The following is a 26,702-nucleotide window of genomic DNA, read 5'->3' as shown; positions in this document are numbered from 1 at the left end:
GAAAAAAGAGCAATACTCATTAAATTGGCCCACTTAAAAAAGATAAATCTTCAAAAATAATTCATACTTTTTAGCCTAATTTGGCTTTTGCCTATTCATTTTAATGAAATATTCAATCAAAATCTTTCATTTTTTTCTTGTGAATCACGGTAAAGAAGTATATTATGTAAGTGAATATCATAGAGTCATCAGAGCATAGTGAAACAAATACTGGATTTGAAGTTTGTTTATATAGCTGTGCTTTTATTTAACTATGTCTGTTGATAGGTAATTTAAATGTCGAGACTGTTTCCTCATCATTAGAATAAGTGAGTTATAACAGATGATTTCTATTCATTAGAAATCATTGTAACCATTTTTCTTTTATCAATTAATGTATTCTTTTTCCTTTAATATATGACTAATAGTATTGAATTCATGTGGATCCAAGTTTTATTTGAAAAGTGGCAGGAAGAAAAATGAATGTCTTAAAGTAGATAAGAGTTCTGTTTTCTAGCTGAACACTCTGAGGTAAAGTATTTTGATTCCTAACAAAAATTATTTTATGTATTTTATATATATAAAAATTTCTTGGTGACATACATAATATGTTACTTACCTAAAGGGAAGTTTTCTTATAACCTCAAGAAAGGAGAGGAAAGAAAGGAATGAAGGAAACAAGAAGACATCACAGACAATAAATAGTTACCTCTTGCAAAAAATAAGTTATTGATGTCTTGGACTCCTTTCTTCTACCTCTCTTTGTCTACATTTCATAATATATCAGTAGTTCACATTTAGTCCTTTGTTAGCTCTTTGGCTATTTCTGACAGTAGCCTAATGATTTGTGCTAAAACTTTTTAGGTACCCTTTAAAATTATTTTACAAATTTACTTTTCCTTTGTAACAACAAGCAAGTACATGTTTGAACCATTTCTGAAAAACTACCCAGTGACTTCTATAGTGATTCCAAACCATTATGGACAACAATTTTGGTGTAAGTGCAGCAATTACATCAAAAATTCTGACCACTTTTGACTGAGTACAAGGCATTCTTGCAGTTTCTCAAATTGTCATTAAATTGTTTCCAAACTCACAAGGGTTTGACATTGGAGTGCCATCACATTCTCAATGAATGGTCAGATGTATGGCTATTTGCATTCTTTACTCTGCACCTTCATTTGAATTCTGTATATTGCAACAGAGCAGCATTTTCATTCTCCACTATTATCCCATAATTGTACCTCATCAGCTGTGTAATCACATAATCAAGATGCTAGAAACATTTGTGTTCTTGTAGCACAAATGTCAGACTGTCTGAAAACTATGATTATTAGACATGCCTATTACTAGCTCTGTAGAAACTATAATGGACCATCACAAGTGTTGGCCAAAATAAACTTTATATTTCCTTTCATCATAGTATTAAAGCTGCTTTCCTATTTAAATTCTTCTTCCACTTATGTTACTATTCTTTTCTATGGGGGATTTTCAGACAAACTGATTTGCAACATTGGTTAGTCATTCATTAGAGTTTCTGGGACAGTATAACAGGTGTGCAAGGGGTAGAAGAGAAAAAATTCATAGCTGAAGAGATTCTTTCCTTACAAAGGTTGGTTTTTATATAAACATTGTTCAAATTGAATATGTGTGTATAGTTGTACTTTAAATACATTTATCATTTCAGATAGTACTTCTTATTAGCCAATAGAAACATAAACATTTTACATAATTACTTTATTTTCATTGATTGCCTAGATGGCTAAAAATAAAAAAATTCTCTTTAGTCAGAAAGATAGATTCTCATTCTCTTATTATTGTCTAGTACATATTTGTGTGAAGTAGCATTTTAATTTTATTCTTTTTTTAAGTCAAAATATAGAAAGAAATCAACATCAAACCAGATTTTATACTGTATTTGGTGTTGAGATAAATACTGAAAATTTTTGTTCAAATACAAGTCTAATAGTAACATTGTTTAAATGGAATTGATATTATGTTAAAAAAAATTTTCCAAGTTGTTACTTAGTTCATTAAAAATATTTATATTCACCAAAATTTATAAAAATAACAAGACCAAAAACACTTTTGATTTGAAGTATTGTAGAGAATAGCTAGCATGTTTTGAAGTCTTGATGTAATACTTCTTTAAATTCTTATAAAATGTCCTATGCAAAATTTTCACTGTTAATTTTATGAGTGCTTTATAACTTCACATTTCATAATTTTTCAGTTTTTTCATATTTTTAGGTAGAATGAAATTATCCATTTTGTAATTATTATATAAATTTCAGTTTGGAGCAAAAATGATAGTTATTATAAGCACTTAATGAATATTACTCTGCAGTTATTATAAGTGTGTTAAATTACCTTGGATTTCACAATACATTTTTTTTTTAATTTATTTAATAGCCTTTACAGGTTATATGCATGGGTAACTTTACAGCATTAACAACTGCCAAACCTCTTGTTCCAATTTTTCACATCTTATTCCCCACCCCCTTCCCCAGATGGCAGGATGACCAGTAGATGTTAAATATATTAAAATATAAATTAGATACACAATAAGTATACATGACCAAACTGTTATTTTGCTGTACAAAAAGAATCAGACTCTGAAATATTATACAATTAGCTTGTGAAGGAAATCAAAATGCAGGTGGGCATAAATATAGGGATTGGGAATTCAATGTAATGGTTTTTAGTCATCTCCCAGAGTTCTTTCCCTGGGCGTAGCTGGTTCAGTTCATTACTGCTCCACTGGAAATGATTTGGTTGATCTCCTTGCTGAGGATGGCCAGGTCCATCAGAACTGGTCATCATATAGTATTGTTGTTGAAGTATATAATGATCTCCTGGTCCTGCTCATTTCATTCAGCATCAGTTCATGTAAGCCTCTCCAGGCCTTTCTGAAATCATCCTGTTGGTCATTTCTTACAGAACAATAATATTCCATAATATTCATATACCACAATTTATTACATTCTCCAACTGATGGGCATCCCTCAGTTTCCAGTTTCTAGCCACAACAAACAGGGCTGCCACAAACATTCTTGCCATACAGATCCCTTTCCCTTTATAATCTCTTTGGGGTATAAAGCCAGTAGTAACATTCTGGATCAAAGGGTATCACAGTTTGATAACTTTTTGGGCATAACTCCAGATTGCTCTCAGAATGGTTGGATTCGTTCACAACTCCACCAACAATGCATCAGTGTCCCAGTTTTCCGCATCCTCAACAATCTCATTATTTTCCTGTCATCTTAGCCAATCTGACAGGTGGGTAGTATATCTTAGGTTGTCTTAATTTGTATTTCTCTGATTAATAATGACTTGGAGCATCTTTTCATATGACTAGAAATGTTTCAATTTCTTCATCTGAGAATTGTCTGTTCATATCCTTTGACCATTTTCAATTGGAAATGGCTTGATTTTTTTATAAATTAGGTTAATTCTCTATATATTTTGGAAATGAGGCCTTTATCAGAACCTTTGACTGTAAAAATATTTTCCCAGTTTATTGCTTCCCTTCTAATCTTGTCTGCATTAGTTTTGTTTGTACAAAAACTTTTCAGTTTGGTATAATCGAAATTTTCTATTTTCACAATACATTTTTAAAGGAATTAGTGGACAAAAAAAATGTTATAACTATTGCCATATATATTTTTTTATTCTTCCTATTCTATTCTATATATTATATATAATATATTATTACCCTATTCTGTGAAATTTCCTGTTAAGATCTCATGGAGAAACTCATCTCTCTTCTCATATTTCTTATAGCACTTTGCCTGGATCTATTCTTTTTATTTATTTCATTATCTTTAAGTTGTGCTTATATGTTTCTCCAGTAGAGATTTTAAGCACACTATCTTGCATATATTCGATGCTTAATAAATGTTCCCAAATTTAACTTTTTTTGCTGTTGAATTTTGCCTACAGTGATCTCATTAGCTAGTGATAACTGTAATGATGTGTATTCTAAAAACCTTGGTAGAAATTCAAGAAGAAACAGAAGGGACTAGAGAGGGTAGTAGTTTAAAGAAGTACACCTAAGAGTTATGAGAATAATATCTAGACACAGTATATGTAGAGGCAATTATTAGAAGAAATAGTGGAGTTGTTGGGTCCTGGCCACCTTGATAGCAGCAAGTAAGTAAGAGTGGAAAACTAAGGGAATAATTCCAAAGAAAAAACTATAATGTAGATTCTCTTCCACCTAGTATAATAAACATCTTTCTCTCTATTCCCTCCCCATCCCCACTGCTACCTGCTCCCTTGAAAGAATAGATGCTTTATTCATAAGGAATATATTTACCCCCAGCTGGACCAATCTCTTGGACATGACCGTGGCAGTAAAAATTCTAGTCAAGCCAGAAAAACCTTTCTGTCAAATGCAGTTTCTTGTATATAGCATTCTATCACCTGACTCCATGCCCTTTCATTGTCCCCCATGCTTAGAATGCTGTCCTTTTACCTGTTTTACTGTTCCTGACTTCTTTCCAAAACTAGCTTATCTTATCTTCTTCCTTTCCCAGTTCCTTCAGTTACAAAAGCCTTTCTCTTTCAGCTTGCCTTAACCAATTTTGTGTGTAGCTTGTATGAATGTAGTTATTGTCATGTTTTCTTCTTTGTTATGATGTAAGTACATTGAGGACAATTTTTTTTTTTTAATATCAAAAATGCTAAGCATAGTGCCTGGCACTCTGTAAGTGCAGAAGGAATAGGCTTGTTAATTGTACTAATAAATGCAAAAGTTTTCCTAAAAGTTTTAAGCCGTTTAAAAATAATTTACTATAATTTCTCTTATCAGTCCAAGTGTGCTTTAAAACAGATTTTTTTTACAAGCCCATTTTATATTTCCTTCTGAAAACAATTTTTTCCTACTATCTCCATTGGTCCTTTTTAAGAATACTTTTAATAGTATTCTGAAATTTTAGTTCTTGTAGTGTTAAATCCATTGATCTAATCCAGTGTCCTCATAGTATAGAAAAAGAAACTTTAGCAGTTAAAAGACTTCTTCAGGCTCACAGAAGTAGTAAGTGTCAGAGCAAGTATTTGAACTCAGGTTCTGTGACTCCAAATCATTGTCATTATGACATCTTAAGCAATAACTTACTAATTTTATTTTTTAATGGGGAGAGGAAGAAAAAGGACTTTATGCATTGTCCCCTAGGTTTATAAGGAGTAAGCCTAGCAGAAAAGACAATCAGCATTTTGAAGAAGGACAGAGCCAATGAAAAACTCCAGATTAAAGTTTTCTGGTGTGCCTTGGTGAGCTATCCATGGTATTGAATCACCAATCACTAAAGCCTTTTATGACCCATTGGTATTGAACTCCCAGTTCCTCTTCCTGATCTACTGTTTGCCTTAAAATGTATTCTCTGATTTTGTAATACTACCGCATATATTTAATTGTGCATTATCTTCTTTCATTACCAGACCTGTCATGAACAGGAATTCTGCTTGTTCCAGCCAAGTTTTCAATGACAGTCTTCCAATCCCAATTACTTTTTCTTCTCTCATATCTTCTTTACTGGGAAGATGAAGATTATCAGGTGTTTCTTACTCCCTCTTTGGAAATACTTCTATGCTCATTCTTTCTTCTTCATTTTCTTTTTTTCCTGACATAGCAAAGTATCTTTCCTTTCTAATGACATACCTACTTGTGCCTTTGATTCTGATCTCTTCTGACATACTCTAGGGCTTCACCTTCTCAGTTTATCAGATACCTTTCTTGTATCTTTAACCTTTCCTAGTACAGTGACATTCCTCTCTTAATCTACTTCTCTCTTGTGTGTATATTTCTCTTATTTTTTTGAGGGGAGGGAAAAGTCCTAGAACAACCTGATGTGTGTCTTTGTAGATACCTCCTGATTTTGGGCTTTGAGTCAAAATTCCCAATTGAGTTGTTATTATTCCATTTCTTCTAGGCTCTCTTATTTCCTTCTTTAGTTGTACTCTGATCATCTTAAATTCTGTTGAAATTGCTTTTTCTTTAAAAAAAAAAAAGTATTGTTCTTTCTCACATATTTTTACCCTCTCTTTCTTTATTCACTGTTTCCTTTTCTCATCCTTCTCATTCCTCCTCTCACCCAAATAAGTTGCCATTTCTTCCTTTGTAATATGGCAAAATAAATTGTTTATGTCAGTGGTTCTCAAAGTATGGTCTAGAGAATTCTGGGGATTTCTGAAACCCTTCTAGAGGGTCTACAAATTCAAAAATAGTTTTTATTTCCAATATGGTAAATGTCTATAAATATAATCCAGATAAAAAATGCTTTGGAGAGATCCTCAATAATTTTTAATAAGATAAAGATACTGAAAACAAAAATTTGAGAGCCACTGGTTTATGGTGATGACAAATTTCCAAACGTGTACTACCAATGTTTATGATTCCTACACATGATAAAAATCCAAAAGAATATTTTGAGATGACGAATTTCAAACCTATTCCTCCAATATTTATAAACACTTATATAAGATAAAAATCAAAAAAGGATAAGTTTTTTGTCAACAGGTTTTATGAAAAGACAAACAAAAGAAGACTACTAATTCCAAATGGTTACATTGTTTTGTTGTTTTATTTCAATAAAGTCAGGCTAGTCATTTGCTTATACTAACTAAGCAAAGTCTTCAGAATTTTTGTCATTTGTTGACTGTCCATTTGTTAAATTTTCCTGTGGATAATTATTTTATTTATTAATTTATTTTCTCTTTTAATTTAAAAAATACTCTTAATTTACATGTACTTTCCAGGTTTGTATGTGGAGTAAGAAAGTCTGTAAGAATCAATTAGATTTGAGCACCAAAAGACACCTATATTTTGTAACTTTTTCTTTCCTAATTTAAAGTCTGTTCAGTGTGCCCTCTATATCTATTGGATACATTTAACATTAATTAGCAGATTTATTATAATTTTTTTTTAACAATCTGTTTACCTTCAAGGGTATCCTTAAGGATTTGGAAGCAGTTGAAATTCCCTTTTTTTCCACTATACATGACCACTATAAATGAGAAATAAAGGGCTTCTTCTGAATTTTGATGATCTTAGAACATGTCATATTGGAGTTAATATATGGAGTTTTAATAGTTGAATGGACTTTCGATGTTATCTTTGTTTAACTTTACATCACCTTCAACTCCTGAATCCCTTGCTCCATTTTCCTGTTGTTGCTCTTTGCTTTCTAAAACATGAGTCTGAATTATTCTTCTCCTCTGACTTTTGAGCTTCTGATATACTGCTGGACACTTCCAGAGGAAATCATGCAACTAGGAGGCATAGAGCAAATTTTATAGTTTCATTTGGACTCTTGAGTTTGCATAGTAATACATCCTTTCAATGATATATTATACTTTTCATAGATGCTATTACAAATCTTCTTTTCTCAAATAATTTGTTATTATCTCCCCCCTTCCTCTTAGCAAAGGAAACCTTTACATTCTTCATTGAAAAAATGGAATCTTGGGGTACCTAGGTGGCGTTGTGGATAGAGCACTGGCCTTGGATTCGGGAAGATCTGAGTTCAGATCCAGCCTCAGACACTTAATACGTACTAGCTGTGTGATCCTAGGCAAATCACTTAGCCAGTTGCCTCACCAAAACAATGGAATCTTTCCTTCCTGAACTCCTCTTCTTGTTTTCATATTTCACATAACCTCAGTATCACTTTTAGTCTTTCTTTTCTGCTCAAGTCTTTTTTTCTCCCCACTGTGTTGCATAATCTTTTTTAAAAAAAACTTTTTTATTGTTTTCTTTTCCTGGTTATATATGTACATTAATTTTTTTTAAAAAATACACATTTCTTTATTAATCATATGACAGAAAAAAAATCAGAAAAAAAGGGAAATAATTACGAGAGAAAAAAAAGCATAAGAAAAAGGAAAAAAGTGAACATAGTATGTCTTGGTTTACATTCAGATGGCATTTTCTGTCTAAAGTGTATTGGGATTGCTTTGGATCACCGAACCACGTCTTTCATAGTATCATTACACAATCTTGCTGTTATTATGTACAGTGTATTCCTGGTTCTGCTTATTTCACTCATTATAAGTTTGTGTGATTCTTCTCAAGTCTTTCTAAAATCAGCTTGTTCATCATTTCTTATAGAGCAACAATGTTCCATCACTTTCATATTTTTGCTTCAGTCTTAGAGGTTGAGATGAGATGATCCATCTTATTATTTTTTCTACTTATTCTTTTTGCTTTTATCTCTTCTTGCAGCTTGATATTTTTATGGATGATCCTCCATAATGTTCAAGCCTTTTTGTTCCTCAGTACTGCTAACAATTCCTTCCTCCCAGATAATCCTTCTTCCCTAAGATTTCAGGATATTGCTTTGTCTTGATTCTCTTCCTAGCTATCTGACTGATCTTTTTTGTTTTTTAAAATAAGATCCAAGACAGAATCTTTCTATGTAGGTATTCCACCTCATGTCTTTACTGGGCCTCTTAGCCTCTTCTTTCTTTCATAGCTATCTCATAAGATTTCCTATATTCAACTCTATGTTAATGATTTTAAGATTTCTATATCTAGCCCCTTTTTCTCTTCTTAGTTCCACTCCTATATCTTGCTGTATATACTCAATAGTATTTTTCATAAGTATCTCAAGCATAGCATGTCTAAAAAACAACTAAATATCTTTTTTCCTAAAACTATTTTTTCCTTTCACTTTCCTTTTTTTTTCCCCTTATATTAACAACATTCTTCCAGGCACCCAACTTTGTAAAGAGCCATCTGCAACTTTTCTTTCTTATTCACCTCAAATACACAATCAGTTATTGATTCCACTTCAACATCTTTAGGATTAATTTTTTCTTTTATCTTGCACCATGACTACATTAATCTTCGCCCTCATTCCTTCTTGCAATAGCTATCTTTCCCTTCCTTAATCCATTCTGTGTATAGTTATAAAAGTGATAATACTAATTTATAGGTCTGACCATTTTGATTCCCCACTTCTTAATTTGTAAAAGGAGAAAGATCCTCTGCAGTCCCTTTTAACTTGAGATCACTGATACAATGAGTGATTCAAGATTACACAATTAAAGGTATAACTAGGTCACTTTAATGTCTTTATCAGATGCTTTTTTTTTTTTTTTTTAACTATTCCCTGCTTCATCTCAAATGTTTCAAATGATGTTTTCACAGAAGTGGAAAGATATCAATATAAATCAGGGATATTAGAGATGATAGGGGATGGTCATTGGTTTAATGGCTAGAATTGTGGGTCTGGAATCAAGAACAGTTGAGTTCAAACCTAACCTCAGAAAGTGAACTGTGTGAGCTGGCAGGTAATTTAGTCCTGTTTACCTCTGTTTCCTCATGTGTAAAATGAAAGAAATAGCAAATCACTCCAGTATCTTTGACAGGGAAACTCTAAATGGAGAACAAAGATTACTGAAATGACTGAACAACAACAACAAAAAGAGATGGTGAAATTATGATATAGAAATACTTCTAAATTTTTTAACCTTTTCTCTTTCTTATATGATTTATTAGTACATATTACCAGAAGATGCTAAAATACAAAATCTAAATATATTTCTTTGTTGATTCATCTTTTAATATTTAGAATTATTCATTTTCTTCAGTGTCATATCCAGAAATTTATTTATATTTGGTTTTTCTTCCTTTTTTTCCCCACAAGGTTAGTTTCAGACCCAAATTCAGCACACTTATATTTTCATAATTAGTGCTTCTTCCCTAACTATAACATCCTCTTACTAAAACCACTCTCATATGGCTTCTAAGATATATAGAAAAATTAAAAAGATATCCAAAGATGGGCAGCAAAGACTGTTTTCTTTCTCTTCCCCTTTTTTCTTTGGTGGATCAAAGCAGAATCTTTAACCATTCGAAGAGCTTTTTCAATCACATCTTAATCGTGCAGGCAAAACAGGATGAATTGTACCTAAATAAAATTAATTTTTCACTTACTAGGATAATCTTAAATAACCATAAATCTTTGGAAATTTTTCCTCATGCAACTGTGTAGACATGAAGAAATGATAACCTTTTTAAAAAACAAATTCATCATATACTTTAAAAAAATCTATTTTTTTTCCATCTAGTGTTGATTATTTTAGCTGTCATTATTTATTGAGGAGCTTAACATCTTTGATCTCAATTGCTTCTGTAAAATGACAACAGTAATAACTGTGAATGTCTTTGTGAGGATCAAGAGAAAATATTTGCAATATGTATAGCTTTTGGGTTCAAATGTTCTGGTGAAGGGAATGAGTGATTTGATTTGTCCTTGTAAATCCCATAAGAAGGTCAGAATAGTTTTTGTGTCCTAGTTCTACTGAGATGTAAGGAACAGAGAGAAAAGACAAAAGTTAAATGAATAAGCAAGAAAGGAATGGGAAAAAGAGAAGAGGAAAAAATATTATGGGGAAGTCCAGTGATTTTTCATTTATTCAGAACTAAAGTAGTGACTTTAGCTATCCAAAGTGTAGATGAGAACATAGAAGTGAGTATAAAAAAAGCATATTCCCTGCAGGAAAGATAATGCCTGTAATTAGTTGATTGTACACTCAATTTCTCATTCATAGTGGATTCAGTCAGTCAGTCATCAATATTACATCAATATCAAAATCACTCAATTTTTGAGTTAAAGAAGCAAGATCCTCAATTAAAACAAAGTAGGGAAAAGTCGGTATGGGAATCCTGAAGAAAGGAGAAATTTGCACTAGTTTCTCTGGGGACTGAGAGAATCCATAAGAGGAATGAAAAGGCTGCCTTTCTAAAGTGAGTGCCCTCTGAAGTGGAATAATATTAATTCTTTTTAATATAATTCTAACTATATTTGTAATAGTTTCTAAAGTCATTCTAAGTTTATATCCTTATAATGTATATAATTGACTTAGAACATAAGTTATCTTTCTGCGTAAAGTGTGTTCTTTGTGGAAATGTTTCACAAAGATTTTGTTCTCTGACTAGCTAAAATATCATTGTGTATTTGTTTTGGTCCAGAAAAGTGTCACATGAATATTGGCACTAGTTTCATCACATTGAGTGACATTAAGAAATTATTATTTAGAATGCTGTAGATTTTCTAGGGATGTAGAGAGAGCAGTTAATATCTCTATAGAATTAATAGCTGTGGAACAGTTCCTTCATTTAAGAATTTTTAATGGATTTAATTTCCAAGGAGACTCAATCTAATTTGTGCCTCCTGGCTAAAATGACTAATCAGAGAGTACATTCAGGTAGCTATTATTTCTGTATAGTAGAAAAAATAAAAATGTCTTACTGTTTCAGAGCACCTACCTTAAAAGGGTTTTGATTTATTTAAAAGTGATTACAGTAATGTACAGGCCACAAATTTTTTGATGCAAAGGAATGGGCAGAAAGGTTCTATTTCCCATTATTGTAATATGTCTTTCTGTATTCCACATCAGATGTAATTCCACATCCTTTGAACTTCCTGCACATATATTAAATATCTGGGATTATTAGAAAATGGATTCGTTTCCTCACCTACAACTCTTAAATTAGATAGAGTAGGATAGGACAGTATAAGATACTATACAATAAATATGATAAAATGAGTTCAGGTCTGGAGCTGAAAAATTATCTTTGTGATTATTCAAGCTAACTTTCTTATTTAACATGAAGAAAAATGAGTCCCAGTGGTTTATAGGATCATAGATTTAAAGTTGGAAAAGTCCTTTATCTATTATAAATTTCTAATTAAGTGACTTGGCTAGGGTCACATCAGAGTAAGTTGCAAAGCAAATATTCATTTGCATGACTTATTGTTGCAAATTCATTGTAGCTTCTATTTTATCAGACTGACATGTTGGTACTCTTTCCCCTACATTATTTATCTTCCTTAATGAAGGAACAAAGTAATGACCTTGAATTTTCCTGAAAATTTCCTTCAAATTGCTATTTGTGAAGAAATCTTCAAATCAATTTTCCTTGTTCTTTAGCCTTAATAACAATTTTAGTTATTAAATAAGCAAGACTGTAGAATTGATCTAAATCATAAATATTTGATCAACATCAAAAACTTTTCAGTTAAATTCATACCAACTGTATTCCATACTTTTGGATATGATTTATTTCAGCTGTTTATCTTTCTTTTTGAAGACTTATTAATATTACCTGTTATTAGGAACTTAGGTATCTTTCTACACAAGTAAATTTATTTTAGTTAATTTAAAAATGCCCTAGGGCACATATTCATTTTATGGCCTTTGAAATAGCAGGCAAAAAGCATAATAACTTAAAGAATATCATACCAGGTTAAATGAATAGTTTACTGGTCCACTTATCTCTTTTGACAGTGGGTACAAGTTGAATTTTGTGACCAGTCTAGTTTCCCTACTGCAACTAGGGTTTATAAATTTGCCCCAAACAACTTAGTCCATTACCAGAGATTTGAATGCAAATTATGTGCATAATATTGAATAACACAAGATAGAAACACTGTACGTACCTATGTCACTTCTAACTCCTATCATCAAAATTTTGATTATGAAATATATCACTAGAACACATTCTTCTCAGTGTTTCATTTAAGTTGAAAATGGAATTTTTATACAAGATAATCCATTAGTGGATTTTTTTTGGCCTGTTTTCTCTGTATCTTTATATATAGTTTTGCCCAGATCCAGTCACTTTGAGGACTATTCGTTTAATTTTAAAAATATTTTTTAGTATTATTGCCTTCACAGATATCAGTAAACAAAATTATTTCCATATGTAAAGGACAAAAACAAGAGTTGATTATAAAACTGTCTATCTTTCATACAATTTGATTTTTTAAAAAGAATAATTTATAATTAATTCAACACAATAGCTCCAAAATCGCTCTACTTGTCCATGTTTCCCTTTGAATTTCCTTCTGAACACCTTTTAAATATTTTATTAATAGGTATATAAGTAAACCATTTGTTCAGTTCTTACTATGTGCCAGGCTCTGTTAAGGATATACACAAATGTGAACATACCAAATAGTTACTTCTCCAAAGAATTTACATTTAAGTGAAGTTGGATAATATATATATAAACAAAGTGGGGAAGATGTGGTCACAACTGTATGTTGACGAACTGGCTCAAAAGTGACAGGGAATTTTTGTCCTAGGCAAGATGACTGAAAACTCAGCCATCAAAACTTACTAGGAATGTAGTCCTAAGTTCTAATAATAAATAGAAGATAATAGGCAGATTATCTATTGTAGTAGATATAATAATATCTTTTGGAGTAGATATAATAACTGATAATAAATAGTAGATAATAGGCAGAGTGCAGATATTATTACATGCAAACAGGTCAGAACTGCAATGGAAGTCTGGCAAAATGAGGCAAAAACTCATTCATCTGAACTTAGAGCTCAAAGTTCAGTTGAAGAGAGAGGAGAATGACGGCATAGAGAGAAAAAACACATTCTTTCTTTTCTTTTCTTTGTCATCACTTTCACTATCACAATACTGTCATTTCATATAGACTCTTTATAAAGGTTTCTTTGAAATGGTCCTTTTTTCCTTCATCTGCTTTCCTTTCTCCCTCTAAATTATTGCAATAATATCCAATTATATCTAAATATCATGATGTCTTTATCTGTTTCTTTTTTGATGGGCACTCTCTTGGATGTGTGCGTGTGTGTGCGCATGATTATTTAAGTATTTCATTTGGGCAATTTATATTTTTTAAAATATTCATCCATTTCACTTAGATTTATTAGCATAAAGATGAGCAAACTAGCCCCTTATAATTGCTTTATTATCCTCTTCATTGATGTTGAATCCACCCTTTTCATTTTGTTTTACTGGTAATTTGGTTTCCTCTTCCTTTTTTGTTTTTGTTTTTAATTAAATTAACCAATGATTTATTGTGACTTTTCTTATTTTAAATTTGTTCTTTTTCTAGGTTTTATTTTAGTTTCATGCTCAATTCATTAATCTGCTCTTTCCCCTTTTTTTTCTTTGATGAAAGCATTAAAGATATAAAATTTCATCTAAGAACTACTTTGGCTACATCTCATGCATTTTGATATGTTGTCTCATTTTTATCATTCTTTTTAATGAAATTCTTGATAGCTTCTATGATTTGTTCTTTAACCCACTCATCCTTTAGGATTAGATTATTTAGTTTACAATTAATTTCTAATCTATGTTTCTATGGCCCTTTTTTGAATATAATTCTTATGGTATTATAGCTGAAAATGATGCATTTATTATTTCTACTACTTTTCATTTCATTGTGGTGCTTTTATGCCCTACTACATAATCATTTTTTGTGTAATGGCCATGTAGCTCTGATAAAAAGTTGTATTTGTTCTTATTCCTATTCACTTTTCTCTAGAGATCTATCATATCTAACCTTTGTAAAATGTTCTTCATCTCCTTGACTTCTTACTCCGAATATTTCTGTTTTAAGTGTGTTTCTTTTAAATAACATATTGTTGGATTCTGATTTTTAATCCAGTCTGCTTTCCACTTGCCTTTTATGGATAAGTTCATTTTATTCATATTCACTGTTATGATTAATACTTGTTTATTTCCCTTATCAGGTTTTTTCCCTTTATTTATTTTTCTCTTTCTTTCCCTGCTTTTCACACTTTCCCTCTTCAAAAGTGTGTTTTGTTTTTGATCACTGCCTATCTCTGTAATATTCTTCTCTAAAATGTAATGTTCTCTGTTTCTTTTTCTTTGAGGGTCTCTGGGAACAGCCTTAGTTTTAGTTCAGTAATTACCCCAAAGGCAGCCAGGTGTTAAAGTCCAAATCCTTTATTGTCTCCTTCAAAGTCTTGTCTCCTTCACTTGGGACTCGGGTAGTTTTTCTGGAGGCCTTCTGGATCTTGGTTTCAGTGGAGAATTGAAGGAGGACAGCCTGCCACCACTTCTCTGGTCTTCCCTAGTTCTGATTCTGGCTGAGCTTGTCCCAGTTTATATGCTCTTTTATCAAAGGTGTGAATCTTGTAGAACTATTATAAGTATTAAGTACATGTACTGAACTAGAGAACTGTTAAGCACCATGCTAAACTAGATAACTATTGTCTCTATCAATTCCACTGACTTAGCACCTTGTTTCAAGTTCTGGCCCATAATATACCTCAATCCACCATCCCTGTTCTCTCTCCCCTTTTTTAATTCACCTCCCCTTCTACTTCCCTGTAGGGCAAGGTAGATTTCTATACACACAAGGGAGTGAGTATATTATTCCCTCTTTGAGTCAATTCTGATATGGGTAAGGTTCAAGCATCTTCTCCCTACTGTAAAAACTCTTTCTTTCATGCCTCTTTTATGTGAAATAATTTACCCCATTCTTCCATTTTCTTTCCTCCCTTTCCCAATGCATTCCTCTTTCTTCTTAATTTTATTTTTTTTTCATATTATCCCATCGTAGTCAATCCACACCTGTACCCTCTGTGTATGAATACTCTTAATTGTCCTATTAACAATGAAGTTCTTAAGAAATATAAATATCATCTCTCCATATGGGAATTGTAAACAGTTTAATGTTTTTTTAAAAAAAGAATTGGTCTAATAATATAAGAAGCACAAAAATTCACTGAAGAAAATTAACTCTTAAAAAGCAGAATTAACTTGGGAAAAGAGGTTAAAAAAAAATTCACAGAGGAAAAGAACGTCTTAAAAAGAAGAATTGGCTAAAAGGAAAAAGAGGTATAAAAGCTCACTAAAGAAAATAATTTCTTAAAAATTAGACTTGGGAAGTGGAAGCGAATCAATCCACGAGAAACAAACAAACAAAATAAATAAATAAATAGTCTAAAGAATGAAAAAAATTGTGTGTACAAGTAGAGAGTGCAAGTAACCTGGTTGAAAATTTTATATGGAAAAATCCTAGAAATTATAATTGGAATTCAAGCCCAGTGAATCAACAATGTGACAAAAGAATTGGACAGCAAGAGAATTGAAGAATTTTAGATAGATTTAATTTCTATTTAAAAAAAAAAAAACAACAATTAGATAGTGTAGTGAATAGAGCCCTGGAATCAGGAGAACCTGAGTTCAAACCCAGCCTCAAAAACTTAACACTTACTAACTGCATGACCCTGGGCATGACACTTAACAGTTACCTTAGTAAGTCTCCTCCCCTCCATCCCTCAGATGCTTCTTCATTGTATGTATAATGCTGGTGATGATAATCCCACTATGCTTTGGTCATGCTATATCTATGGCATTATATATAAGTGTATATAAGAAAGGATAGGCTGGAGCATGTCCAGGTGTAAAGTTGTGAAACTTATTTCGTTATTCCCCGTTACTAGTGCTCTCTCCTTTTAGTTTATTCATATTTACTTGTTTGAGTAATTTTTGTTACTTTGTAATGTCAATCATGAGCAGGTAGGTTCTGGCAGGATTGACTGAGAATGGGACCTGAATACTGGTTAGCTTGCTTTAAAATCAGACTTAAATGAGCAGAGTTAGTTCTCTTCATCTGTTTACCAGTCAAGTGTAATCAAACTGCAAGTATCTTTATACTTGCATAATAATACTGATAAATCTGAATCATTGAGAAGAGGCAATATTTTGTTTTATATATTTGGTTTAAAAAGGTTGCTAAATAGTAAGAAAAGGTAACATCCTGACATTCAGAGGATTAAATCACAGCTAATTGGGAAAATTTGGCCATTTATGAGGTGTTTCTATATAACTTATATTTTAATCTAACAATAAAATAATAGAGTGAATTAATGTTTGGTTTACATAGGTTACTTAGTGGAAGAAATAAAACATGCAAATTTCTGTCTTTGATTAGACAGAAGAAATTGTTTCATGCATTTGGCAAATTCGAAGGTATTATCCATTTAGGAGGTTCATATATTACTAAAATATAATAATTTGTTTTTAATTCTTTCAGAAAAGCTCAAGAGGAAGACAAGAAAGTGGTTTTAGCTGGTTGTGTTCCTCAAGCACAGCCTCGTCAGGATTACCTTAAAGGCCTGAGTATCATAGGGGTAAGCCATTTTGACAAAGAAAAATAAAAGAATTTTTATATATAATTCCTATATTGTAAAATTTCTTTTATTTTTTGTGTTTTATATTTCAATGTAATTTAGTGCTGATGGTGAAACTAAAGCTATGCTGACTATTTCTACAATGTCATTCCTGCTGAATAGAAGCTTCTAAAATGAAATAGTTTACAAGTAATCTATAATCCTAATACATGAATGGATACATGGATAATTTAAGTCACTTCAGCATAACTACTTCCCTTTTCTCTTATGTGCCCAAAGTATATATCATGCCTTTTCAGGCTTAGAATAGGTCTTAAATTTTAATTTTAATTATGCACAAAATAATTACTTTTAGTTCATGACTTTTGACATCTATAAGAATAATTTCTTCTCTATTTCTAATTTCTGTACCCTTATTAATAATTAATAATTTTGCAGAAAGCCAGCATATTTTGTAGAGCTTTTATTTGTCTTTATCATTTGTGTATATTTTCAGTTCTCTTGGTTTGAGGAGTAAACTGAATTTACATTTTACAAATATATAGTTTAAAAAATATTATGTATTTACAAACATTGGACTCACTTTATTGTTGAATTAGTAATAAGGCAGGTCTGAATTAATTCTTATTTCCTTTAAGTTATTTAATTTAGTAACTTAAATTTTTAAAAATAAAACAGATAACTCTTATTCTGTAACTAATCTCATAAAGTGAGCTAAAATATACCTCATCAATGTAATAGCATGGCCAACTCTTCATAGTATTGAAGATAGTAAATTTCCATTTGCAATGTCCAGTGTATTTCTTATCCTTGGATATAACTCTGTAATTCTAAGATGCTGGAGAAACATGCCCTAGTGGAATGACTACTATTACATTAGAAATTATAAGTTTTGGGTTTCACTCTGCCACTGTTACTGTATAACGTTGGATGGATCACTAAACCTCTCTGCTTTTTCTGTTAACTCCATTTGTACAATGAATAAATTGTCAGTGTTCTCAGAGCTTTCTCTCATGTCTCCTATCCTCAGTTTGATAAAGCCTTTTCACAGTTTAAGTCTCTTACTATTACCAAGTACTACCAATTACCAATATCAACCTTTTTGACTTATGACTAAATTTGCTCAATTTTAATAGTAAAAAATCATTCACCTTACTTAATAACATCCTTCTTTTTTTTTCCCCCCCCTGAGGTAATTGGAGTAATTGCCTTGCCCAGGGTCACACAGCTAGGAAGTGTTAAAAGTGTTAAATGTCCGAGATCAGATTTGAACTCAGGTCCTCCTGACTTCAAGGGTGCTCTATCCATTGTGCCATCTAGCTGCCCCAACGGCCATCCTTTTTTATCTTCCTCTTAAATTCTCTGTTCTTTCAGGTGATCAATTTTAAAATGGGACTTCTTTGCATTCATAGTTATGTTTTATGGACTTTTATTAATAATTGTAGAATCCCCAAATCCTTCAGTTTCCATACCACAAATAATTCTAAGAAATTATTTTTTAAAAAATCACAACTACCTCTTTTCTTTGGGGCCTCAAAATGATTGTTTCAGTTAAAGCTAAATGGAATTCACACCAAGAAGGAATTGACATTTTAATGTATGAAAATTATGGAGAAACTGTTGATATCAGTTGAGGTTATATACCAGTAAGCTCCACTGAAATTTACAAAAAGCCTCTCAAAAGAAAATGAAAATGTAACCATTCAATTGTGGAAAATAAGCCAGAGCAAGTGAGAGAAAAAAGTTTGGTCTAGTCACGCAGGGGTCCTCAAACTACGGCCCATGGGTCAGATGCAGCAGCTGAGGACGATTATCCCCCTCACCCAGGGCTATGAAGTTTCTTTATTTAAAGGCCCACAAAACATAGTTTTTGTTTTTACTATAGTCCGGCCCTCCAACAGTCTGAAGGACAGTGAACTGGCCCCCTATTTAAAAAGTTTGAGGACCCCTGCCACTCTAGTGGATTAAATGCTGGCCTTGGAGTCAGGCAAATGGGGATTCAAATCTGGCCAAATGAGGGTGCTTGAATATTAGGTTTCTATGGTAGTAATTCATAAAGAATTTTGCTTTATGTAGAATTCATCTTTCTTCTATCTGTAATCAGCATCTAACATAGAATTCTTTCTGTGTGCAGAGGGTTGTTGGAAGTTTCAAGTGATTTTGAAAAGAGGTAGCTTTCCTCTGCTATGTTATTGGTCATTTGACCACGTAATCTATAATTTATCGCACAATAGTTGTTTACTTTAAAACTGTTAGGTATCAGTCACTCTACTAGGTACTAGAGATATTCCCTTTCTTCCCCCCCAAAAAACAAGTTTAGAAATATCTAATTTCTAGGATTCTTCAGCAACAACTAATGGGCTGGGAAATATGTGGTTTTGCTTTCTCCAGCTAGAAAACATAGTTGTTATGCTAGTGTCTAAGTAGCTTGTGACAATTATATCCAAGGATAAGAAATGAGATGTTGTCCATATGTGGACATATCTTAATTGTACAAGTAGCTGATTGTATACCAGTATTAGCTCAAAATAAATTTTACATATACAGAATGTTTCAGAAATTATCAGTTTTGGGAGGATTAGATATTAACTGTTGATTTCAAATGAAACATTTGTGGTTAACTGTTTTCTTTCATAGTATATCAAAAGGACATCACTATGTTGGGGTCAGTGTAGTGTGTATGAATATAGCTGATCAGACCACTATCAGGTTGGAAGGAGGAATTGTTTTGGCTTGTGCTATGGGTTGGGCACAAAAAGTCCATGTGATCATTTGGGAAAGAGATGTCTTTATATTTGCACATTTCCTCTTTCTTTTGAACTTAGTCAATTCTGCTTTGCAGAAGTCTTTGATTCAAGCTTACCATGCTAGATTGTCTTGTGCTATTGTTTCCCAAGTCTCACAATTGATTTCAAAGTTCTTTAGAGAGACCTTGAGAGTGTCCTTGTATTGCTTCTTCTAACTTCTGTGTAAGCACTTGCCTTGTGTGAGCTCTCTGTAAAACTGTCTCTGAAGCAAAACTGTTTGGCATTTCAACAACATGACCAGCTGTTTTGTTGTTAAGCTCTCTCCAGGGTTTGAATGCTTTGCAGTTTGCTTTGAGAAAGGACTTCTGGGTCTAGTACCTTATCTTGCCAGATGATCTTCAGAATCTTCCTAAGACACTATAAATGGAAGTGGTTCAATTTCTGGGCATTGGTGGTGCTGATGGACGTTCATGGGCATATAGCAATGAGGTCAGCACAACAGCTTTGTAGACCTTCATTTTAGTAGGCCGTGTAACACTCTTTCTTGCCTACACTTTCCTTTGGGGCTTTCCAGACACTAAGCTTGTTCTTGCCAATGCTCTCCCTACTGGCGCATCAACCTCATCATCTGTGTGTGCTCCCAGGATCAGTGAACTTATCCACAGTATTCCCAGTAAAATTTCTCTGCTTGTTATAACTGATGGTTCCATTTAGAAATGGTATGGTGATGGCTGATGGAGAACTTCTCTTTTCTTGTTAATTATCAGACCAAAATTAGCACAAGCAGTAATGAATGGATTACACTGAGTGCCCAAACATCTGCACACAAAAAGAAACATGCTAATTCTCCCTTCATTTCAGTACTGGTTTTTCAAGTTAAATAATCTGCCATCACTATAGTAGCTGACCTTGATGCTATTTTCATTCAGATGCCTCATTGAAGGCATCTGACTACATCACTGAAAACATGAGAAAAAGCATGGGAGCAAGCTCTAATTCACTCCATTGGTAATTCAAAAAGTGTGAGCATTGTCCATTATCTAGAATCCCTTCCAGGATGCCATCATGAAACTTAGGTATAGTCTAGATGAATTTCCCTGGGCAACCAAATTTTGCCGTGATCTTACACAGGCTTTCACAAATGATAGAATCAAAAGCCTTGGTCAGATAGATGAACATTGTGTACAGACTTCTGTTCTGCTCCTTGCATTCCTCTCAGAGTTGTTAGGTAGCAAATACCTTATCAATCATTTCTCAACCCTTCCTGAAGCCACATTTGCACTTCTTTTAGGTGAAGGATCATCTGATTAAGGAGGATGCTGGCAAGAATCTTGTTGGTATTGCCTAAGAGAGAGATATCACTTTGGTTGTCACAGGACAACCTATTTCCCTTTCTTTTGTAGAGATCAGTAGCAGAGTCATTCTTGAGCCACCTCTTGCCATATAATCTAGAAAATTTCAATCAGCTTTTGGATGAGAAATGAACCCTGCTGCCTTATAAACTTCAGCTAGAACTTTACCACATACGAAAAGCCCAATGGCCCTGAAAATCTCTTCTTCAGTTGAAAGTGGATAGAGAAGGATTGACTAATATGATTGACAAATCAATAGGTTTGGCACTGGTTTATGATTTTCTTTTGAGAATATTATGGAATTGTTTACAAGGGGTCCTCAAAGTACAGCCCGTGGGCCAGATGCGGCAGCTGAGAATGTTTATTCCCCCTCACCCAGGGCTATGAAGTTTTTTATTTAAAGGCCCACAAAACAAAGTTTTTATTTTTACTATAGTCCAGTCCTCCAACAGTTTGAGGGACAGTGAACTGGGCCCCTATTTAAAAAGTTTGAAGACCCCTGGTTTAGACCATCTCTTTAGTATCATGACGTTATCACTAATCAGTATGATTCCATCAGCATTGAGTAGTTGAGATGCATTAATGGCCTTTGGTCTATAAACCTTCAGAATATCATAAAAGTGCTTTGGATTGTTACTGTCAGTGTAAAATTGAATTTCACCTGCCTTTTTACTGAACCTGAAACCCTGTATCTCTCTTAAGCTCCACTTATACTTTATTTTGCTGGAGTTAAATGCTGCCTTTCTTAGAGATAGCTGAATTCTCTTTCTGGCAAACTAACTCTGGAATTTATTTTAAAATTTATTTATTTAAAAATAAAACTTATTTTTCATTTTCTGACTTTGAAATTTCATTTCATTTTCATCAAACCAGTCCTCATGTTTGTGAGCGTTCTGGTCCAGACAAATAAATGCAAAGCTTTGAAATCTTTGAAAGCTGCCCACTCCTTTTCTGTTTTATTGTTGCCAAGCATGTGTTGACTTAGCTTGTTCTTCAGATTAGCAACAAACTGTTCATGCTCAGAGAAGCACTCTTTATTTATTGACATTAAATCTTTTAGTGTTGTCTTTCCTTGGAGGGGGTCTACCACTTTTGCTAAATGTGAATATTTCACATTTTATACCAGACATAACCTTTATCACTTGTATCCTTTTTGTCTGTTCTTCTTACAATGCATTGTCCATTAAATACCATTGTTCTCTCTGAGAGCACATCCTTTGATAAGCAGAAAATTCTGTTGGTGATGAGTTTATGAGATTCACAAGTCTGTGACTGTTGGTGTTGCTGTTTTCAATTCCAGTTCCAATTCCCAAGAATAAAGGACTCTCCGCTAAATCTGATGTGCTATGTTATACTCTCTGTTATAAGTCACCCCAAATTGCAAGTATGCCCTATTTTGGCACATCATTGATGAGGGTCTCTAGGTTTTCATAAAATTTTTCTTTGACCTCATCAGGGTTCATCGTGGGGCGGGGGGGAGGGGAGGAAGATACACGCTGATGATGGCACTTTTCTGCAAATGGCAATCACATTTTCATGAATCTATCATTCATTCCTTTTGGGAGGCAAGCAAGCTTGCTGACTAGATTAGATTTGACTGCAACACCTTTGCCACATGCCCCATCACCATAGCCACTGAAGAAAAATGTATGTCTAAATCTGACTTCAGTAAGTTGGCCCTGATTTACTGGCCTTTTTTCAGTCAGGACTATTTGTATGTGATGCCATCTGAATTTGCTCATAATGAGAGCTGTTCGTCTTTAAGGTACACTGGATTTTTTATTGTCCATAAATATGTGCACATTCTAAGGACCAATGGTGAGTGAAATTTTGTCTGCAAAAGTGTGTGTGTGTGTGTGTGTGTGTGTGTGTGTGTGTGTACATGCACACGTGTGTTTTGACTACAGTGTAGGATTCTCCACTGCTGCATTAAGCATTCTAAAGTTAGGTTAGATGAAACAGACAATTTCTAGGGCACTTCATCTAGTCCATTTCTTATACCAGAAGTGAGCAAGTGTGATTCCTTAAAAGGCTGCTCAGATCCTCATGGGGTTGCCAAATCCCACTGAAGCTTCATTTCTATGAGAAGATGACCTTATGGCCTGGATTACCTGTGTGCAGTGTTGTGGTTATAGCTCCCAATGTATCCATCCATACCTGCTGCTTGGTAAACATGGCAGAATGGAATAGGTAATGTCTTCTGACTTATGCATAAATTGGATTTAAGTTAGACAGATTTGTGCAAAATCCTTGACCTTACTTTTCCAGAATCAGTAGATTCCAGTGGCAAGAGAAAAATCAAAATGAATGGTGATGGCTTGGGATGGAGTGGAGGACATTGTGGCATTTTGATGTCTACTCAGTCTCTACTCTTCAGTGTCAGATTCTGCCACCTTAGTGGCCCATCAGAACAAACTGTTTGCATCTGCTTGTTCTGCCCGGAAAGTCTTCATATAGTTGGGGTGGACAGCCCCTTAACTCCCCCAGCAGTTGCCCTCAACATGCCAAAACTGGGGAATGGCTAAGCTGTGCACCACTAGTGTGGTTTGTTATCAGGCTGATACCAGAGCTGGGAAGCAGCTCTGAAAGGACCTCTGAAAGGACTAATCTTCCCTTAACACTTTGTATCCTTCTATCAAATACATACACAAACGTATGTAGGCAGGTATATGTGTATATCCTTTGTTAACATAAAGCAGTTATAGATGCATGTTTTATCATAAAATGATTATCTGATAATTAGTAGAAGAAAAGTATAAAAGATTAAGGCAGGAAAGAAGTTAATAACAACCAGGACAAACTTACTTTCTGAATTTCTTGTTATTGTATTAGAACAAGTACACAGAGGAAGTAGGAAGAGTAGTTGAATTTGCTCTTACAAAATGGGTTGACTAGAAAATAGATTTGAGAAACTCCACTGTAGAGATATTTGTACAGCTAAATGACATTTACTTCCCCTTTGGGGATTCCTGTTTTTAGGCTTCCTCTGACCAGCAGATCTTATGAGAAGATTGCATAACTTTTTTATTATAGCTTAGATGATGTCATCTCTTGCTGACATCAATATCCTTGTTTTTATTGATTTAAGATTAATTGTGTAGACTTGGAAAACTACTTTTGGAAGTTCCTAATGATTGGTCTAATTACCATTGCTTTCAGAGATTATTGGTGGTGTTATTTATAATGATGTATGTATTTAAAAAAAAAAAGTTGGAAAAACATATGGAAAGAGTATTTTAACCTCAATAAACTATTACCTTTAAGTTCATTTAAAAAGACAGTAGACAAAGTGCCACTTTTGATTGCAGTGTAAAGGGAATATCATAAAGTTAGCTTTAGAAGAACTAAGGCATTATTCATACTTAATATTCATGCTTTTGAACAGCAACAGCCTTCTTAACTGATGAATCATATTAATATTTTTCTTAATTTGGTTTAAATCATTAGTGTAGCAAGATTTTTTTTCCCACAGTGTTTCACACTGCAAGGCCTGTGACCTTAATAATAGTACAGTTCACTTAACTAGCTTTCATTAAAGTTGTTCCACAGATTTAAATTGTGGGTGGTCTCAACACCATCAGAGGCTTCCTTCCCTTTTTAACTTCTGCCCTTGCTCCTTAACCCCATCTAGAATGATTGTGCATTAGGAAAATCTGTCACTGGAGTAAATATCCTCCTCTTTGCCTTTCTTTTTGCTTCCTACTATTTAGAACACCCAGATTCTCTCTGTACTGTTTGACTGCTCACATGGATTTTGTGAAATAAGTTACCCATTCTCTTCCTTCTGGCAAAATGAAGGACCACTATACCTTACCCTGGCACTGCCTTTTAAGATTTTATAGACTTTTACGTCTGCCTTGCCTTTTCACTTTCCAAACCCCCTCTTTTGCTTTTTTCTCTCAACATTGTCATTTAACATATGGATGTGACCTAAGAACTACTGGATCTTACCCTATACTGAGATGCTGTCCTCTTAAGACTTTTGCACCTTTCCATCCCCACAGAGCTTTTTTTTTTTTTTTTTAATGAGATTTCTCTACCAATAAGATGAGTTCTTTAAGAGAAAGGTTTATTTCACCTATTCTGTTCATATTCCTAGTGCTTAGCACAAGACAAGGCACACGGAAAGTACTTGATAATTGCCTTTCCATTCATTCATCATGATGATAATAACAGAATCTTGATCCCAAAAGATCTAGGTGGATTGCATTAGTGAGCCAAATTAAATTAAATGAAATTTGTTAAAGGTGAATGTCACACTGTTACTTAGCTGGGTTTGTTTGTTTGTTTTTTTTCTAAAAACAACTACAGAAGCACAGGATTGAAGAAGTGTAACAACATTTCATGTTTAAAAAAACAACAGCAGTAACAACATGGTTTTTGATAAATTACAAAGTCAATTTTAGTTAACAATGTAGTGTGCCAGCCAGAAGAGCTATTATATTATCTTAGGCAATATTAAGAGATCAAAAGAGTATTTTAGCTTTACTCTGTGCTATTTAGATCATATCTAGAATGTTTGTTTCATTTCTGGGAGTTATGTTTTAAGAGATATATTGGAAAATGAAGGACTCCAGAGGAAGTTGAGCAGATTGTTGCACAGGAACATTTGAAGAAACTGGGAATTTTTCAACTGCAGTAAGTAAAATGTAGTGGGAATGGGAAAGCTAATATATGAAGGATGTGAGAATAATTAGACTTTTTTAGTGACTCCATATTCAGAATTCGTACTTAATAGAAACTATAGAGAAGCTGATTTGACTTATCACAAATAAAACAATTTGTAATAGTACTGTTCAGGAGTTATTTGGACTAAAAGACAATGCATTCTTCACATACAATAGAGCCTAAACTCTAGAGGGATTTATGCTTCTTAGAGGCTATATCAGAAACCTCTAATTTTCTCTTCTAACTTTAAGAGTCTTTGATTCTTTGAAATATGGTTAAGTAAGGTTAAGACACAGCCACTAAACTGTTGATGAAGATCCATGGAAATCTCTCCAGGAAGGACAGAAATGAATCAGAAACATTCTAGAGCAGAATTTCAAATTAGGCATATTTATAAACCACTGGGATGCTTAGTGGCAGTCTATTTTCATTTATGATAATCACAGACAAATTGATGTTTCTTGAGTCATGACAGATAAGACCATGAAAGTAAGACAGAAGAATTGTAAGCAGTGTTATTCTGTACATATCTGTAAATATTCGTAAGTACTGATGACTAAGTACATATCTCTAAATAGTCTTAAGTACTATATATAATTATATAGCAAATAGGTTTATGTGACTTTAAGTGTGTTTAGATTTCTATAATTCTTTATTTCATAATTATATGAAAATACTCTATGAAACAAATTTCTGATAACTTTTTTTTTTTAATTCTTTAAAACACGTACCATCTGAATGTTGGAGGGGATGTGAGAAAAGTGGGACACTAATATATTGCTGGTGGAATTGTGAACTGATCCAACCATTCTGGAGAACAATTTGGAACTATGCCCAAAGGGTTATTAAATAGTGCATATCCTTTGATCCATCAGTGTTTCTACTAGGCCTGTATCCCAAAGAGATCTTAAAGAAGGGAAAGGGACCCACATGTGCAAAAATGTTTGTAGCATTTTGTAGTGGCAAGGAACTAGAAACTAAATGGATTACCCATCAGTTGGAGAATGGCTGAATTAGT

General features: G+C 33.2%; 1 protein-coding gene across 3 annotated transcripts in view; it reads left to right on the top strand.

Annotated features, from left to right (window-relative positions):
* The window catches only part of CDKAL1 (CDK5 regulatory subunit associated protein 1 like 1), a 659,925-nt gene that overhangs the window by 131,033 nt on the left and 502,190 nt on the right, over positions 1-26,702 (top strand). For all 3 annotated transcript variants that reach the window (XM_031946787.1, XM_003760138.4, XM_012541612.3), the window contains exon 6: positions 16,821-16,917. In XM_031946787.1, the coding sequence (XP_031802647.1) occupies positions 16,821-16,917 (97 nt within the window). The remainder of the gene's footprint in view (positions 1-16,820; positions 16,918-26,702) is intronic.

Source organism: Sarcophilus harrisii, chromosome 1 (assembly GCF_902635505.1).
Source record: "Sarcophilus harrisii chromosome 1, mSarHar1.11, whole genome shotgun sequence".
NCBI classification, from domain to species: Eukaryota; Metazoa; Chordata; class Mammalia; order Dasyuromorphia; family Dasyuridae; genus Sarcophilus; species Sarcophilus harrisii.
The sequence above is the reverse complement of the archived record's forward strand: the minus strand, read 5'-3'. Positions and strand labels throughout refer to the sequence as shown.